This window comes from Candoia aspera, chromosome 1, assembly GCF_035149785.1.
Source record: "Candoia aspera isolate rCanAsp1 chromosome 1, rCanAsp1.hap2, whole genome shotgun sequence".
Classification (NCBI taxonomy): domain Eukaryota; kingdom Metazoa; phylum Chordata; class Lepidosauria; order Squamata; family Boidae; genus Candoia; species Candoia aspera.
In genome coordinates, this window is record NC_086153.1 from 63766823 (window position 1) to 63785953 (window position 19131).

The following is a 19131-nucleotide window of genomic DNA, read 5'->3' on the forward strand; positions in this document are numbered from 1 at the left end:
CCATGACTCCCGTGGAATTGAAATTGGGCAAATGTTATGAAACATTTTATGACACAATACAAAATGTCATAAAACATTTCCTGTGGTCAACTCCTGATGTTTGACAGTGTTATATCGTTCAATATGAATGACATGAGCTATTTTCAAGCCAGATACCTCTGAGTATCTCCCTGAATTTTTAAGAACTTTTCCACTGAGAGCAGTACATTAGAAGCTCTGCCATCGTTGAAGGTATTGAGGAATCTGGTAAGGAAATATCTCTGAAACGACCCAACAGGTCACAGGTTGTCTAGTTCTTACTAAATTTTATCTAAGGCATCCAGTATAAACAAAGCAACTTTCAAATGTACTAAATTCATTTTAAGACATAGGGAGTTGATTCTATGTTTAATGCAACTCTCCACTGGTTTATAAGGACAGGACATTGAAGCATGAAATTCCAAAGGTCATGTAAACAATGCCAATTTTACCAATTTCCTACAACTCCTTATAAAGAAGGATTACTGGTTTAGGAGCCACGGATAATTCCTCCAGCTCTTCTAACAACTGGGTCTTCAAAAGCAGTAACAGATTCAGGTCCAAATAAGCCAAATAACAAATACTTAAGTTGCAAAGAAAGCCAGTTTGGTGTAGTGGTTAAGGCATCAGGTTAGAAACTGGGAGTTCTAGTCTCACCTTAGGCACAAAGCCAGCTGGGTACCTTGGGCCAGTCCCTTCCAGCCCAAAAAAAATCCAACTTTTGATTCAAAACATCCCCCAACTATTACATGGTCCACTGACTTTGCTTATAAGAGTTTAAATTATGTACATGTTCTGGAAAGTCTGGTTCAACTATATAAAGTTAGGGATGCTAAATACTGATTGCCCAAGCTAACAATATGTATTAAGACAACCTTCTCACATCTGGTACTTTTTCTGCAACAATCAGCTTTGAAAATCTAATTTGACCTACATCCTGTGTATGTGAAAAGTACTGAAGACAACTACTTACCATCCATTTATTATGTTACTGTGTTTATTTCCATTGTACTGGTTGAGGATTCTATTATGTTCCATTGAGTCATTTTTTACTCCTAGCCACCACATACATAGATTTTCTCCATGACATCTCTCAAGTCTTCTAACAGTGCACTCATTGCCACTATAATAAGTCCATCCACCTTGCTGCTGGTTGTCGTCTTCCGCCTTTTCCAGCATTAGGACCTTTTCCAGAGAGCTAGGTCTTTGCATGTGTCCAACATAGGATAATTTGAGCCTGGTCATTTTTGCCTTGAGTGAGAACTCTGGGTTGATTTGTTTAATGATCCATTTGTTAGTTTTCTTGGCTGTCTAGTTTTCTCAGGAATCTTCTCCAACACCATTCAAAAGTGTCAATACTAATACTCTCCCTATCCTGCTTCTTCAGATGCCAACTTTCGTATCCATAAAGTGTCACAGGGAATACCATGGTTTGCACGATACTGGGCTTTGTAGGTATAGAGACAACACGGTATGTGAATATCTTTTCCAAGGCCTTCATGGCTGTTCTACCAAGTGCTAGTAGTAGTAGTATTTGACTGCTTGTTCCTTTACTGTTGATGGTTGATTCTAAAAGGCAGAAGCTATTCACCACATTGCCAAATCTACAGCTGGTGGTTCTACCTGTTGCCATTACTTTGGTCGTCTTTATATTTAATTTTCATCCCCTTTTTCACTGAGGGGTAGTTTCTTTGACTGGTACTAGGGCTTGCAGATCCCTTGCATTTTCAGCTATCGGGGTAGTGTCATCAGCATAGCACAAGTTATTGATGTTCCTCCTATTTTAAAACCACACCCAACTTCTTCCAATCCAGCTTCCCTTAATATATATTTGGCATATAGGCTGAATAAATAAGGGGAGAGTATACAGCCTTGTTTTATTCCTTTACCAACTGGAGCCAGCCTGTTTTGCCATGTTCTCTCCTTACTGTGGCTTCCTCACCTGTCCTAACAGTCAGAAATCACGTTGAGATGAGGAGTAGGTCTCTAGTGTTTATTACTGCTACATAAGACAGAATCCTAACAAACTGAATAAGCGTGGGAAAAACCCAGACAGATAAATCCCAAAGGCTAAGGCGGGTCTGATCTGTGTCTCTTTGAATGGCTGCTTAATTCCTCAGTACTACGCATGCGTTTTCCCCCCGGATAGAGGCCCCTTCCTGCTCGCCATCAGTACTCATGACATCACCTGTATATAAATTTCTCATGAGGACAATGAGATTTTATTTATTTATTTATTTTTCAAATTTTGCTACCACCCATCTCCCCCAAAAGAGAGATTCTGGGATTCCCATTTTTCTGAGCACATTCAAGAGCTTGGCATGATCAATACAATCAAAGGCCTTTATATAATCAGTGAACCACATACTGAGTTCTTTTGGGTATCCTTTGGCTTTCTCAATTAACCAGCATGCATCAGCAACATCTCATGTTCCTTGGCCTTTTCTAAAGCCAGTTTGAACATCTGACATTTCTTTTTCCATGTAGGGCTCTAATCTGCATTGGATGAACCTAAGCATATGAAATTGCTAGCATATGAAATTAAGGATATTGTACTATGGTTTGCACCCTGTTAAGTCTCCTTTTTTTGGTATTGGAATATAGATTGACCTCTTCCAACCTGTTGGCCACTGTGTTGTTCTCCAGGTTTGCTGGCACAGCTTGGCTAGAACATTGACTGATTCTTCTTCTGTTGCTTGCCATATTTCAGTGGGTATCCTATCAGTTCCTGTAACCTTCCAACTCAGTAATGACCAGAGTGCTGGCTGATCTAACTTCATCTTCTAGTACTAAGAGGTTCTTGTAAGTAAGGAATATCTTCTAAGGTATCTTGACGTCCTATTGGTTCACTATCTGATACGGATTTCATTTTAGGAAATTTATTTTTGAAGTTTCCTAACTATATTAGTACTAACAAATCTACTGCATTGGGATTCATAAAATCCAATGGAATAACTGTGATTTCTTTAACTCTGGAAACATGAGTGATGCATGCTCATTCAGCTTTAGATCATTCAAGTACCTATGGCAGAGCAAACCTGATTATATCACAAGCAGTAATCACAATCTGCTAGTGAGATTTAAGCAATTGAATGATGGAACATAATCTTGGTATCTGAAAGGGTCAAACTTCAATCCTGCTCTCTAGTTGCATAAAGCAGAACTGGAAAACATATTTGTCAATACCTCAAGCAGGATTTGTTAGCATAGGGCTGAATAAACTAAATTTGTGCAAAATGATAAACCAGGGATTATTTTAACCATGAGTTGTTGAACAAGCCAGAGTCAATCTTATAGATAAATCATTTCCTGGTTTGTTTTTCCTCTATTTCTTCTGCCAGACTCTAGGCCCTGGATGGACAAGAAAAACAAACCAGGAATAAGCCAGAACTTTAGGTTTAGGTATAATGCCAGGATTTACAAACAAAGTATGGCTTTGAAGAATGGTTTGTTGCAAAAACAAAGTCCATTGGAGTTGGGCAGCTAATAAATTCAAATAAATAAATAAATAAAAATTTTTTCAGAGGGTGCATCATGCTGCACCAAAAAAGACTATATACATTATGGTTTAGCATTATGGAACCACAAGGCCTATGACTTAGTATAAGACAGTTTCATTTACTAAAAAGAATGCTTGATCCTAAAAAAATATAATCTCTTAATAAACCTACTCTCAGAAGAGACAAGATTGTTGCTAAAAGGCCTAGAATCAAATAAATATAGAAAACTATATTATTGGATTTCTTTACACAAATTTAGAAGAGGAAACATTCAAATATATGGAAAGTTGCTTAAGAAATAAAAAAGCACAAGACAGGGTGGAAACTGAACCAATGCTATCAATCCAGCTAACAGCCAGTAGGAAAGGATGATGGAAGTTGAAGTCCACAATCTGGGCAGCCTAGATTTCTTTCTCTTGTCCCAGAATCATAAATTATATAAGAGTTCTCTGCTGTCTAATATTGAGGTTTATTATGATTTTCATTCATTTTAATCTTGATTGTGCAATCTGGCTCTTAGAACCACTACATAAATACTACACTTCTGAAATAAGCAAATCCTTTACATGACAGAGTGACGGTAAATGATTTCTCACTTACAGAGCTCCAGTTTAAAAACTAGTTGTGGGACAACTGCAGCACTACTAACGGAACACAATCCCATCATCACATTCTCTGTTGTCATCTTAATCTGCAAATAGCATACCTTTGATTATAGTCTTTTCCCCACTACCTCTTTAGTTCCCATAACGTTTAATTTATTAGGAATAATTTATTAGGGTTAGTTTATTAGGAAAAGTACATTTACTAAGTCGCCAGTTACTCAAGTTAGCAGCTATGGCTTCAGTGGTTTAAAAAAGAAATCTAAAGTCCTAATTGCATCTTGCTTTGGCCGTTTGGCACTGGTGGTTCTCTGTTCCTTTGATTTATTTTTGTCCTTCACTGGACTGCCAAGAGAATCAGCTGACCTGAAGGAACTAGATCCTGAGAAAGAATTCTGCAGCTCCACAGCAAAGTGGTAATCTAAGTGTTCAGTGAACTCCCACACTACCACTTTTTGGTTGCATTTCTCACACAACAAGCAGTCATCCACTGAGGAGGGAACAACCAAACTCGTAGCTCCCTCCTGCAAAAGTCCAGGAGCAGGCTGCACTTTCTCTTCTTTAAACGAATCAGGAAACATTTTAATTTCTGAAGATGATACGTAACCTTCACCAGTCAAAGCAGCCTCCTGCAGAGATTGTTCCATCAACAGCTGCTTCTGCGTCAGGTTTGGGTTGCTTGGTTCCATGGGGGTTTCTGTAATTTGGCTGCTGATGTGACAACTCATAGATTGAGTAGCTGGTGGTGCTACCATATCACTTACACCAGGAACAAAAGACTCAGTGATAGCCTGGGCCTGTTTTCTTTTTGCTGCCCTTTGAAAGAGCATTTGAATAGCATTAACTGCCTTCTTGCTGGTCTCCTTTTTGGGACTTCCAAGAAACTTTGCATTCATGCCATCAGTAGTGGTGGTGGTGTTTTGAGTACGCTGGCTATGATTAGTCAAGAAGGAAGTAATGTCCACAGACGATACTGTAGAAACCTTAGAAAACTTGCTTGCAGAGAGCTGGAGAACTGTAACAGGAAGAGACCTAAGAATAGAGACAAATTATCAAACATTTCAAAAGTAAAACACTCTCAAAACTAAATTGGACTATAATTTTTCAGTAATTTGAATTCACTAAGCATGGAAGCATCTGTTCCAAGGATTATTCTTTCCATTTACTCTTTTTTCTAGTGCTTCCTTTCAAGATTATTCTTAAGTTAGTTCAAAACTACCTAGGCAAGATACACAGCTAAGATGACTTCTAACTGATGGCTAACACTCTGAGTTTTGCTCTGTCCCATTTTTCATGCAAAGTTTCCTTCTCACACTATACCACCAGTTTCTTTGCCAACACCTTGCACAGAAACTTCTAATGTGTTTTGGTCAAAGAGCCTGTATATTCTTGGTAACCCTTATTTTCTCAGAAAAAAAGTTCCTATCTCATCTAACCATAATATTTCATTTCCTACTCTGGAGTCCTTGGTGCTCTCTGAGCCTTGTTGTTTTCTTGCAGACGTTTCATTGCCAGACTAGGCAACATCTGCAGTGCCCTTCATCTTCACTGAAGATGTTGCCTCATCTGGCAATGAAACGTCTGCAAGAAAACAACAAGGCTCAGAGAGCACCAAGGACTCCACAGTTCAACCCTGAGCTACAAATATTCTCTTCGATTTCCTACTCTATTGTACATGACACAAACTTGGTAACAAGGATAAGAGCATTTTTTTCCCTTCACAGTAGCCCATTCTTGAGTTCAAGAAGTAAAATTCTTACCATGTTGCCTGCTGGCCTGCTGCTGTGTTGCAGTTCTGGATTAGTGCAAAGGCATCTCTGCTCATTTTTTGAGCATCGTACTGGGATAAGGCACAGCAGCGTGACAGACCACTGGCATGTTTACTACCCTGCATATGGATCCCAACACGCAATTGTTTAGCTACCCGGTTGTTCTGTGGAAAGATAAATATTAAAAATAAATGATGGAGACAAACATACAAGGGATCATGACAAGAGAGACCTGAGATATGAAGAACCTGAATTTCTCAGACACTGAAGATGTAGCCACAGGAAAGGGTTAACTTTACCTCTCCCAGTAGAAAAGCAGGGCTAAGACCTCTATAGTTTGTGGCCATAGCCCCTCCCAACTCAGCCTTAATTCTGCTTCCCTTTCTTCCGTCTGGGCCAGGAGGCAGTAGAATCCATCCATTAAATGAATGGGTTAAGTGAACTAAGAAATAGATATGGTGAATTAAGAAATACAAGACAATGAGCTAGTGCAAACAAGGGAACAAAGACTAATTTTGTAGAAAGAAATGGCCTCAGCAGGCTTTTTAAGAGTTGGTCATCTTTCTCCTTTCCAACCTTTTTGTTCCGTCCTTGCCCATCCCACTGAATTTTTTCACCATTTTTATTCTTCAGAGCAGGCACAGATTTCTCAAGTTCACTTACAGAAGGGACAAATTGCCACTGAGAGCTGTCCTGTTTGGCCTCGCCTTAGCACCAAGGGTCTTCACAAAGAGAATGGCAGCTTTAATCAGACACTTGAGAATCCCAGGAATTCCTATTTATGCTTATCTGAGCAATTTGCTGATCAGAGCTTCCTCCCTGGTAGAAGCAAACAGGAGCACAGCTCAACTCTCCAGTGCTTACATGCACATGGTAAATTGGGAGAAGAGTTCTCCCTTGCCCTCAAAATGAATGTTGCATTTAGAGATCAATAAAAACTCAATGAGAAAACATATTTCTATCTCGGTAACACAGTGTAAAAATCCAGGTTGTAATATAGGAAGCTCCCTATATTACAGGAAGCAAATCCTCATGGCCTTGACATAACAATTTGAGGAGGAAGATTTGGTATCTTGGACATGACTACATATATAATCACAGGGGTTTCTGAATCCACTTCAGGAGCAGATTGCCTTAAAAGCACGTTTAGTTCTAAGAGTCCTGAACAGAGTGATCAGCTCTCTGCAATAGTGGTTAATGCTAACCAGCCTCTCAAAGGGGTTGCTCTTGAGGGAATCCTGTATCAGAACCAAGCCTGCCTCTGACTCGGAAAGTGAACCTCTTTCCAAGTCAGAGGAGGAATTGGAAACTTACTGGGCTGAAATCAGGAAAACAAAACTCCAGGATGAATCAGCAGCACAGGAAGAATCCATGGCGCTGATTGGCCAAGATTCGGGGGAGGATTTGAATCCTCCAATCTGCGCGGATCAACAACGAGCTGAAAAGCGCATGCAGGAGAAAGCAGCCCCATTGGCTACAAGAGACTCCAAGCGCACCAAAGAATGGAATAAAAAGTAGTCGCGTGGAGAGCAGGCTGCCGAAGACAACTGATCCTCCAAGTCTGCAGCTTCAGAAGAAGATTCCTTACCAGTATCGGAGACAGCGTCTGTGGCCGAAGAGGAACCAGCACCTTCACTCCACCTTGAGGGGGAATTGAATCCTGCACCTGCCGCCAGCAAGGAATCAGCATCAGCCGCACCCAGCAGCCTTCACTTTGCCTCCAGCCTTGCAATTCCGCGATCTCAGCAGCTTAGCCAAGCCGAGAGATTCCCGCGCTGCCATTTATCCACAGTCCTGTGCAACCGTGCTTCGCAGACTCAACCATGTTTTGGAATTTCACGACTATCTTGTTCAGGATCTGGGTTCGGGGCTCCTTCGGGGCTTTCAGCCGAGTCCAGTCTTGTACCTAGTTCCAAGCCTCGCTTCAAGTCTCCCGTCTGGAGAATTCCGCCTAGTCCGGGGCTTTCAGCCATGCCGAGTCTAGTTCCCAGTTCCAAGTCTTGTTCCAAGTCTCCAGTCTTGAGAATCCAGTCTCGTCCAAGGCTTTCAGCCGAGTCCAGCCATGTTCTAAGTTCCAAGCCTTGCTTCGAGCCTCCTGTCCAGAGAATCCAGCCTAGTCCGGGGCTTCCAGCTAAGTCCAGCCTAGTTTCCAGTTCCCAGCTTTGTTCCAAGCCTCCAGTCTCAAGAACCCAGCCCAGTCAGGGGCTTCCAGCCGAATCCAACCTTGTTCAAGTTTCAAGCCTTGCCCCCAAGCCTTCAGTTCAGAGTAACCAGCCTAGCCCAGAACCCTCAGCTGGGTCTAACTTTGTTCCGAGTTCAAGTCCTGTTCCAAGCCTTCAGCTCATTCCTGTCTGCTGCTCGTAGTTCTGCTTCCAGGTCCAGTGAGCCAGTGGTTCAGTGCCAGTACCGACTAGTACTGTTCCAGTTCGAGAACTGTTGCCTCCAGCCTTACATTCCAGTTGAATCCAGTCAACCTTCCCAGTGAAAGATCCTGTTCTCTGCCCTGCTGTGGCCCAATTGGGCTTATTTTCACCAGGTTTTTGTTTATCAAGGACTTAATTGTTGTAAATAGTTATTTAATAAAGAATATTAATTGAGAAACTGTCTGGTGCATAGTCTGAACAGGACACCTTGCAAGGAGCAAATCACCATGGATGGCACCTTTGGGGCAGGGATGGTCACTACACTGATTTCAGGGAATGTGATCCAGGTAGGAGTGGTGCTTCCCCTTCTAGCAGTTGAAGATCAGGACAGCGCAGCTGGTATTAGAAGCCTTTGTGCCTCTAATACAAGGGCATCACATTTTGATTTGGGCAGATAACTTCTCCACAAAAGTGTGTGTAAATCAGTGAGGGATAAGGTCGAAGGGGCCTGCAATTACAGGCATCTCATCTGTTTCTCTAAGCACAGAGACATCTTTCCTCCCTATCACTGGACAGAGAATGCATCTGCAGATGGGTAGACAGTCTTTGTCCAAGGCAGAATGGATGCTGGATTCAGGGGTGTTTCAGAGAATTAGTTATCAATGGGGAGTCCTCTGGTCAGCCTCTTTGGAGCAAGACAGAATTAGAAATTGACTAAATTCTCTCAATTCCACAATGTGAGGGTGGAAAGGGCAAAATCTTTGGTTGTTCCTTCTCCAAGGGGTCTGGTGTGAACATTCCCACTTGTCTCCATTCTAGCAAAGGTGATGCACAAGGTAAGAATGCTAACTGTGAAAGTGGTACTGATCATACCCTTCTTGTCTAGGAGATCTTGGTTCTTGACTCTAGTTTAAATGTGCATTGAGGAACCATGGCATCTCCACATTCTGAAGACAAATGGTTGCTCTTGGGTCAGTACTTTGGGATGAGCAAGGACATATGGTCTCAGTGTAAACATTTTCTTAGAGGAGGTGGACAAATTTCTCATGGGGTTTATCTTAGAATCTAACGGAAGCTTTCTTTGTACCCATAACAGAGGTTCCTATTAAGGTGTTAACTTGAAAGACTGCTTGTCTGGTGGCAGTGACATCAGCCACAGGAGATGGGGAATTGGGAGGTTTTATTGATCAGGGTTAGGGGTTTACAGTTAAATTTGTAAGGGGGCTTTAAGAAATTATCAACACTGAATAAAATTCAGAAACTCAAGCTGCTACCTCATCCTTGACCTACAAGGAAACATGAATAACATGCACTGAGATGGGATTGCTCATATTCTAAATTCACTGTTATTTGGCACTTTAAAGGCTAGACACAGTCTAATGCAGGGATAGAGAACATATGGCCTTTCAGACGCTGGACATCAATTCCCATGAGCCCCAACTATCATGACCAAGTTAGAGAGAGGAAGTTAGAGACCAACATCTGGAAAATCACAGATTCACCACTAGAAAGATCTGGATTGCTCAATTGTCAGAATGTGTATCACAAATAAATATTCAACCCTTCCTTAGAGGAAGTTAGGAAAGCATTTGTAGGATTACTGTATTATAGTGCACACATATACGAAATACTCCATATACTGTATATTGTTTAGACAACATTATGCCTACCTGGTCTCTGTCCTTATTCAATCTCTCCTCCAGCTCCAAAGCCAACTGCAAGAGCCAGTACTGCACCTACAGACAGCATTACAATACAGTTACAATCTTAGGACTGGTTAGCATGCTGCTAGCTTAAACCAAATCAAAAGAAAATCTTCCTTTCTTGAACTTTCAAATTCCTACATCTTCAAAATCAAAAACAGTATCTAAGTATATATAGATTCAAAACAACAATACAAAACTGATACAACAGAATCTATGTAGCTAGAAAAGTACTGAAATACAAAGCAGAGTAACATTCTGCTTATGGTCCAAGAAGTTTATAATCCAAGTTACTTCAATGTATTACAAAAGCTATAGGGTATTCCCACTGATAGAACTCTCCAAGGAAGTTTTCCAACAGCCTCTTTTCTAATCATTGCAGATCAAAGTTTTTAACAAATACTGTAGCATGTTTGATCTAGACAATAGGATTAGCACTACACCATGTTGGAATGGCACCTGGACTATCATGGCACAAAATATGGAAGGACACATAGTGTTTGACCAAACCTAGCATCCATGTTTGAGCAGAAAGTAACTTTTGTAAATACACTCCACGATAGTTTATTACATGACTAATGATCAGCTTAATAAAAAAAAAAGTCATACCAGAATGACCCATTCATTGCAAACATGACTAACGAAAGAAGCAATTCCAAGATGAACAGGAAGACATTCCATTCCAGACTAGTACTACTATATCAAAGATGGGCAAAATATGGCTGGAAGGACATGAGAAATTATCAGCAGTGATCAGTAGCCAAACAGTCCAATGGGCATAGGTATTGTAGAAAATCAGTATATAAAGATAAAGAAACTGAGAATAGGAAAAAAAAATCTCCCAATGTCTCCCAAAAAAGGAGTAAAGTTGTAATAAAGTTCAGATTTGGACTAACTGAAAACTGTTGATCATAGTCCAGCACATTGTTCTGCCAAGACGAGGGGGCAGGAGGATAGGTAATTAATTCAGCTCCTCTTTCAACTCTATCATCTTCCCATACACCTTTATTTCTCTGGGTAGAGTGAGCAATTGGCCATCCACTCTTCTTACACCTGCAACAATGCAGGTTAAATTCCCATTTAGACATTGCTGTTTTAATCATTTTTAGAAGGAATCAGGCAGAAAATTCAGAAAGGAATTAGGCAGAAAATTCAGGATTATAAATCTTTTTTTTAATGGGTATAATGTAATTGAACAATTTTTAAGTTAAAAATGCTATAATAAATTTAGTCTTGCTATTGTGAACGATACATGGGATGTATGTGTGAGAGCTGGAGAATCACAGTTCTCACACGATTCCAGCATAGACTGATCAGCTTGGGGATACAAGGGTGGGTGCAAGATGTACTTCACGACAGAAGATTTACTGTAGTTATGTTTAGATATTAGGGGTGGCTTGCCCAACTCAGCTCTGCAGTGCAGTGATCCAAGGACAAAGGTCTTGTGCCCCATTCCTCCAGCGGCACATTATGTTTACCCAATCACTATGGTAGTAGAAGAGCTATTTGCTATTCTGAGTTGACATTCTATGCCTACCTCTTTAATACTAACCTGAGGTGCAGCCTCCCTAAAATGGGAAGACAACAGGGTATACTCCTAGTAGCCCCAGTTAGGACCCAGATAGTTAGAAGGCAGTTGGTTGGCTATGAATATTTCTATGTAGTTTGTGCTAGAACTGAGAAGTATACTAAAGGGACAGTTATCTTGGAATTCTGAATCAATAAGCCTATACAAATTTTGCTGCAATGTATTCTAATTGGCTCAACACTTGCCAGTCCAAACCATGTGCTATTCTCTCTGCCCTTTTTTTACCTGCTTCTGAGTAACCAATGCTGTTTTTCCAGGGAAATTCTTACTGCAGCCAATGGACTTTGGCAATTGTCTAGCTTTCACAGGCTCATAGTCAATTCCTCTGCACAGTTCATATAACCAGGATCTGTAAATCATACATGGAACCCCAAGTAAATAACATTTCTAAGTTTATGACTGATCATCAGTTTATGTAGATATTTGTTTAATTATCCAAAATATTTGGAAGTTGCATCAGTTTAGAATGGGAAATAATAAAAGATTCCAAAATGCATAGTCTAAGGAAGAGGTCCTTATCATGAAGGTTGTACCATTTACAGATTTCCATTAAAGCCACATTTTGCTCAGTGGATCCCAGAGTTCACCAACTAAAGCTAAGTGCAAAATAATGGTTCAAAAAGGCGGATACAGAATTAAGGAACAAGGAACCTCTGAATCTATACTCATCACAGGACTTAGTTTTTAGTATCCAAGTAGGAGATTGCACATGCATACATTCTTACAGCCACAAATCTACCCTTTCTCCTGAGTTACTGTTCCTATTGTTGAAACACTGGGAATCATAAACCCTTGTTGAACTACCACTGGCCACCCAAAGACCTACCTTCTGCCCATCTCTCCTTTACATTACTATGGAATATCCCCATTTGTATTTGTTGTACCTTAGACATCTATGAGTTCTATGCTGGAGCTCAGTAAAATGAAAACAGAAGACCAAATTTGACATCATGTAAAGAACACAAAAAGACAACCCTCAGAGATCAGTATTTGTGGCTGAAGTGAAGTTGAGGATATAATCCAAGATATTGCTGTATTAGCTAAAAAGCTGTTAAAGGAAGATTTTAATTAGGCATTCATTCATTCATTCACCCACTTTTCTAACCAAGCAGCACTCCAAGGTGTTAGAATAGCCCCATTGAATTAACTGGCCTAATGATTTATTTGTTGTTATATTTCACTGCTTTTTTTAACTGAAAAGCCCTCATTTCAAAATAGAACATATTTCATACAATACTTGTTTTTTACTGTTTCCCAAAATATCTAATTTTCCCTCGGAATAAGCAAACAAGCAAAAAAAAACCCATAAGAACACACTGCTTCAGATTCTCAGCAGAACTAGCCCACTTTCTGTACACTCAGTTCGAAGTTCAATACTCTGCAGCCTGTACAGTATAAGCTCATAAAGAACACACATAGAATCAAAAATTCTAAAAAGTCACTTGCCCGGTCTTCTCTCCAAAATGTGTCTGAAGCTGTGATTCACTGAACTGGATCAGCTGTCCCATATACTGCACTCCCAGAAGTTCAATAATAGAAGCACCTAGTTTCCCTCCAAGGTTGCGACTACAGGAGAAAAAAACCCAATTGTATGGAGAAAGAAAATCCTAGATCAGGTGTACCAGTTAGCAAAAGTATGCAGGTAATTGCCAAAAGAAGAGGGAAGGAATGTAGAATTTGGATCCATTTGACAAATGGCTAAAGCATATTGACAGAATAAATAATGAGCAAATAGCTTCTGCCTACACTAGTAGGAAGCAAGCACAAATATGCCCAAGCAGTAACATGCAGGAAAAAAGCATAACTTTGAAATTCATGAATACATCCTCAGTTTTACGTACATGTTGCTGATTGGCATCTTGCTAAAGAGCTGAGGAACAGCCCCCTGTGATACCAGAGTCTGTCGATTTGGTTTGTTGAGGCCACAGGCCAGTTTTGCTAACACCTGAAATGAACCAAGTAGCCAATTTAGCAGCAGTAGCTTTTCAACTTCCTGAATTCAAATTTTAGAAGAAGAAAAAAATCAGAATATAGGACATAGTGCAAATATAACTACTTAAAATTATACAAAGCTGGACAGTCACCGTATTGTGGAATTTCAAGGACACAATGTCACATTTAACTTACTTAACCAAAAGGAAATTATGTCTGATCCAAAAATGTAAGTCCTCATTTGTTTTCCCCCCACTGTTATTCTTAGCTGTTATTTGCATTCAGTACATCCTGTGGCTAAAACACCCAGTATAAATGTATTCATTCCAGATACCAGGATCTATAAAATTGTGAAAAACTTTTAAAACAAACTTGGGACAAATGATCTATTCACAAGCAGAACATTCTGTAGCACTCTGGAGAATAATGCATGTGTTTCAACTTGTGTTACTCCTCCCAGTAGTCTGCTTGCTTCTTGGTCTGGGATAGAAGAACCCCACCTCGCGGGTGTTCATTCCAGTTCGTCCTGAAAGCCTTTGAAGGGTAAGTGGGGTAAGCCTGAGCAGGCAGCAGACTCAGAGTTCACCTCAGGAAGGAAGCCATTTCAGGGGTGGAATAAGCTGAACTACTTTCTGTTATAAGAGCCTAGGGAGTCCTGCAATTATATAAGGGGAGGGAGGAAGGAGGTGGCTCCAGTTAGGTAGGCAGAGAGAAGTGTGTTTTGGGGAAAATAACAGTTCAGGTTACAGAAAGAGGGGAGATAACCTGTGCCAATTCCTTCCTCTTGTTACCTAGGAAAACTGTGGTAACCATAATGGCTCACCCTTTGGCCTGCAGGTGCTGTTGCTAAATGCCAAGTTGATAAATAAGATTTCCCTTACCCTCAGTTTGACTACGGATGAGGAGGCTGACCCGGAGTATAACTGGGACCTGGGTTAGATACTGGGAGAAGAGGGTGATCAGTACACTCCTCTTGTCAATAGGAATTCTCTCTCTCTCCAGGCTTTCAGGCTTCTGTACTTGGGACAGACTGGGGAATCTGTGGGCGTGTGCCCACCCTGCTGCCCATCAGCCTCCCTACCTGAGGTGGTAGACTGTGTTGGTTCTGGGAGATTTCGACATCCAAGCCAGGACTGTTTTGGCTAAGAATTTATGGCCACTGCTGCAACCACAGGCCTGTCACAAGTCATTACTGATGAAGTATATGCCAGTCACACTCTGGAATTGCTTTTTCTCCTGGGCAGATGGATGATGGTCTGAAAATGTGGGACTTTGTATCTGTTCCCTTGTTATGGCCAAACCACTTTCTGTGAGATCAGGCTTGCAGCAACTATTTCTCTCCCCAGAGGTGGGGGAACAGTGACCAGCTGGTACATATCTCAGCTGAGGGCAGTGAGGCAAGTCAGAAGATAACTCATCTGGAATCTGACTAAATGCTGTAAGACCTCACTATAAGCATATTTTAGGGCATGATAATAGCCAAAAAGTCATTTTTCACCCCCATCATAGCATCCCCTCAGTGTTATCCAGCAGAGCTTTCCCAAGTGCTTCAAAGCCTTCCTTTCCTCTTTCTCTCTTTTATGTTCCCTGCATTCATTGGATGCGGATTCTGGCACAGACCGATCAAGAGTTATACGCATTCAGTAGTAGTGAGTTCAACATTAGAAAACAAGCAGCCATACCTTGTTGTGAGAAATTCCAACAGAACACCGAAATCCAGTGACAGACTCCACAGCAGCCCTCATTTCTTCCATGATCACTGCCCCCATTGTCAGCTGCAGCTCTGGATTGCTGGGATCTCCAAAAGGCAATGCTCTGAGCCACTGGCACACACCACGTTGCCGCAGCTCCTCTAAAAAAGAACACAAACCACCTCAGAGCAAGCATCTTGCTAGACTACGTTAACCATTTATAACCATATTCATTAATGAACCACGTATCAATGCAGTAATCCCAATAAACTGCTTCTAGCATATAATGCCACTCATTATAAAATGCCATAATATAGCGATAATATGTAACTTTACACAATGCATTTGTGTGACTGGAGCATGTGAGACCCACTCAAAGCAGACCAAAAGGCATAAAGGTTTGCTCAAGAAGCTTTCAGCTTACGCAGCATGTAAAAAAAAATCAGAATAAAAGTTTAGAGAACATACAACAGAGCATGGTTCCTAAAAAAGAAAATGTGAAAAAGTCCCACAGTGAGACCAACAAGCCTTGCTGAAACATATACATATGTACAGGGACTATAGTCCTAGAGAGCCAGCACCCAGAATGAACATTTTGTGTTGGCATCCTGTCTTGATTTTTCTGGAACTCAAACCTATCCCAGCAAGCTAAATTTTGAGTTAGAAGGTTGTGTGTGGATATGTGAATATTGAATGAGTGAAGCTTTTAGTTCCAAAAGTAAACAATAAATGTTGGAAACCAGCATTTGATTTTCTAAGTCTGGTTAAAAAGAATAAGTAGCACTGAAGATGCTCTTCAGCCTCAGTGTGACAATCGCAACTCACTTCTCTTTAGAGTTAACATCCCTAATAGCAAAATCACAGGGCAGAAGAGCTGCAGGAGCCAGAAGATCCAGTGAATGCAGCTGGGAGAGAAAATACAGTCTGCTTGCAAATGCTATTCAATTCCCCAGAAAACATAACTGAACATTAGTATTAATGGAGTGACATATATATAGTTATGTAGTACCTTTGTTGTCTGCATTTTCTTCTGCTTCAAGGCTATTTGGGAATCCTTGAATGTACGTAGTTCCCAACTGCTCTGCTGAAATAGGTTGCCCCTTCATCTTCTGCAGCCTTTCCTGTATAGCTTGAGTTAAGTCCAGGTAAGCTTCATCAATGCTGGCACGTTCAATCACAGCAAAACGTGACATTACTTCCATCACCTCTATGCTGGCTTCTCGGTATCTACATAAAGACACCAAATAATTTTTTTCTGTTTATCCTGCCCTTTCCAACAGAGGAATCTAATAAAAATCCAGGCATCACAGTGATGAGTCTGTAGCGTTATTTTTTTTCATACACTGTTCATGGTGAACCTAGTTCCTATGATTTTCAGCAGGAAGTAGAAAAATGAATAGAAAATGAGGTATGTAAAGTATGTTAGGCTTCAATACTTTAAAAAAATGAAGTAAAATCCAGTCCCATCTCCCCACACACACACACACAAATACATGCAAAAAGGGTTGAAAATCCGCTCAGCTCACTTCCTGGTGCTATTATTACATCACTGCCCTGAATATTGCAGCTTATGGCTACCATTTCATTGCATTTTTTAAAAGTATAGACTGAACATACTGCATCCAATTTTTTTAAAAGGCAGCATAACATACTTCTTTAAACTGTTTGGAAAACAAGCATAAGTTCCAAAAGCAGAAAATTCACCAAAAAGCAGCAGTGATTAAGAACCATGCTGGGTCCTTTTTTCTTTCAGATGGTTTCACAATCACCCAAGAAAAAGAAAACAAGAGAAATTGTAAAGGATTGTCAATCCCAGGTTCACCTGGCAAGATCTGCTTTGCCACGAGCCACTGGCACTCTAGCCAACTGGAGATCTGGGCACAACTTCTTGGCATCAGCAGCCCACATGTTCCGTTTAACTCCAAAAGCACGTGCTTCATAGCTCACAGCAATTATCCTGAGTTCCGTGAAGGGAAAATATTTGCCATTACATGAAGGACAAAATGACTGGAGGCAAGATTTTCCAGTTCAGCATTAGATAAGAGAACATTCACCAGTTAGAAATACCACCTACAGATTGAATACAACTGAGGATTTTCTTTTTAAACCATAGAATATTTTAGCCATTTTGAGGGAGCATTCATTCCTAAAGATTTTTAGAAGATATCGAGAGGCTGGGTGCCTATGGGAATTGACAGTTGCTGAATCACTTGGGGATCACAGATACCACAGTGCTACAGGGTTTTGTTTTGTTTTTTCCAGGTTAAAAATATATTTTTGGCCAAGACCAAGCAAAAATTATCCTTCTATTCAAGGATCCTAGAGTTCTATATATCACACAAAAGAAAAGGACCAGAGAAATCTTAGAGAAGCCAGAATGAGAGAGACCTGGTGTGGTACCTGTTCTTTGAAATGAGGAAATTACAGAAGCAGGTCCAGAAATAAAAGCAAATATACATGTAAGATCCATTTTCCCCCTCTACCTCTTCTGAATGCATATAGTTTAGTCTATATACAGTACATAAGCAAAGCAAAATACTGGAGTAGATTATGCTTTTTCATACTGAAAGTAAAATGGTTTTTAACACAAAGAAGACTTTTTTGGGGGGTGCCTTAAGAGTCAGCTTTTTGACTCCTGGTGACTGCCTGGACTAGTCCCTGCAGTTTTCTTGGCAAGATTTCAGAAGCAGTTTGCCCATGCCACCTTCCTACGGCTGAGAGGGGGGGACTGGCCCAGGGTCACCCAGCTGGCTTCGTACCTTCACCACCCCAAACTGGTTCTCTCAAAGAAAAGTAGACTAGACTAAAACGTGTCTCTCTAAAGTTCCAGTTCGTTGCTCCTTTAACAATGCCGGAAAGAGACACTGTTCGTCCGTTTTCTGAAGTGAGTCACTCCTTCACCTCAAGTATACACCATTCTGCTCCCTCTACAAGAAGAGGTGCTTCCTACCCGCCACCTTTCCACGTCTTATACTGCACCACGACACACGGCTTTCCACGCAGACCGGGATCCAGGCGTTGCTCCACCTGTACAAAGAAACAGTCCATATCCGCCAGCGCCACCACTCGCTCCTGCCCCCAAGTCATCGCCAGCTGCCGACAGCCACCAACCAGGGATCACAGGAAGGCCAAAAGCAAGGGGAAGCGGAAGAATCCAGTAAAACCTCCCCGTCTTAATTACATTCCCGCCGTCGGTAATGATTTAAAAAACAACAACTCCCAGCATGCTTTCTAACTTCCTCCCAAAACACAAGGCACATTGGGAAATGTAGTTTAAAAGGAAATACAAACGCAATTTCCTTCGAATCTATCTCGACTCGTGATGCTATTATGGACGCTTCCATACTTTTTCTGAGTATAAAAGCAGTTTGCCTTTGCATTCTTTGGCGCTTTTAATTCGATTTCCGACGCTAGCCTATGTAGGAAGAGAGCCGTGTTAGTCTATGGCAGCAAAAAATTAGGAGGATCCTGGTATCACCTTTTTTGATTAACCTATTTAATTAAATGGCATAAGCTTTCGGGAGCTGCAGGTCTCTTCATCAGACGCAGAGTGGTAGACTGATATAGGATTTAAATTGGGGTGAGGCAGGGAGGGGAAAACAGGTTGGTTGATTACATGTGAGATAATGGGTTTTTAATTCATTGCCATTGTGAATTGATAAGGTACTTGTAATCTGTCTCGCATGTAACCTGCATCTGCATAACCACCTGTTTTCCCCTCCCAGCCACACCCCAATTTAAATCCTACATCAGTCTACCACTCTTTGCGTCTGATGAAGAGACCTGCAGCTCCCGAAAGCTTATGCCAATCAAGTCAGGACACCTGGCTAGAAAGACAGGAGCCTAATCAGTCCCTGCTCAGTTGCCTGCGGTCTGCATAACAGACCGCCTTGCCTCTGAAGACGCCAGTCACAGTTGCCGGCAAAATGTCAGGAAATCTGTTGTCTAGACTAGGGTCATTAAAC

General features: G+C 41.0%; 1 protein-coding gene across 1 annotated transcript; it reads right to left on the reverse strand.

Annotated features, from left to right (window-relative positions):
- Positions 1-2881: 2881 nt before the first annotated feature.
- POLH (DNA polymerase eta) lies at positions 2882-18290 on the reverse strand. Its single transcript, XM_063305236.1, has 10 exons — positions 18117-18290; positions 16989-17123; positions 16176-16393; positions 15158-15327; positions 13385-13488; positions 12990-13109; positions 11769-11892; positions 9923-9988; positions 5881-6053; positions 2882-5152 (listed from the first exon to the last, which is right to left on the reverse strand). The coding sequence occupies exons 1-10, from the start codon at positions 18251-18253 to the stop codon at positions 4354-4356; spliced, it is 2046 nt and encodes a 681-aa protein (XP_063161306.1). The 5' UTR covers positions 18254-18290; the 3' UTR covers positions 2882-4353.
- Positions 18291-19131: the final 841 nt, after the last annotated feature.

Excerpts from the sequence above, each read along its gene's own strand:
- POLH (XM_063305236.1), bottom strand. The coding sequence starts at position 18,253 with ATGACTTGGGGGCAGGAGCGAGTGGTGGCGCTGGCGGATATGGACTGT. Across the intron at positions 13,489-15,157 it reads TTGGAATTTCTCACAACAAG|GTGTTAGCAAAACTGGCCTG; the intron begins GTATGGCTGCTT and ends GGTTCATTTCAG. Across the intron at positions 13,110-13,384 it reads AAGATGCCAATCAGCAACAT|TCGCAACCTTGGAGGGAAAC; the intron begins GTACGTAAAACT and ends TTTCTCCTGTAG.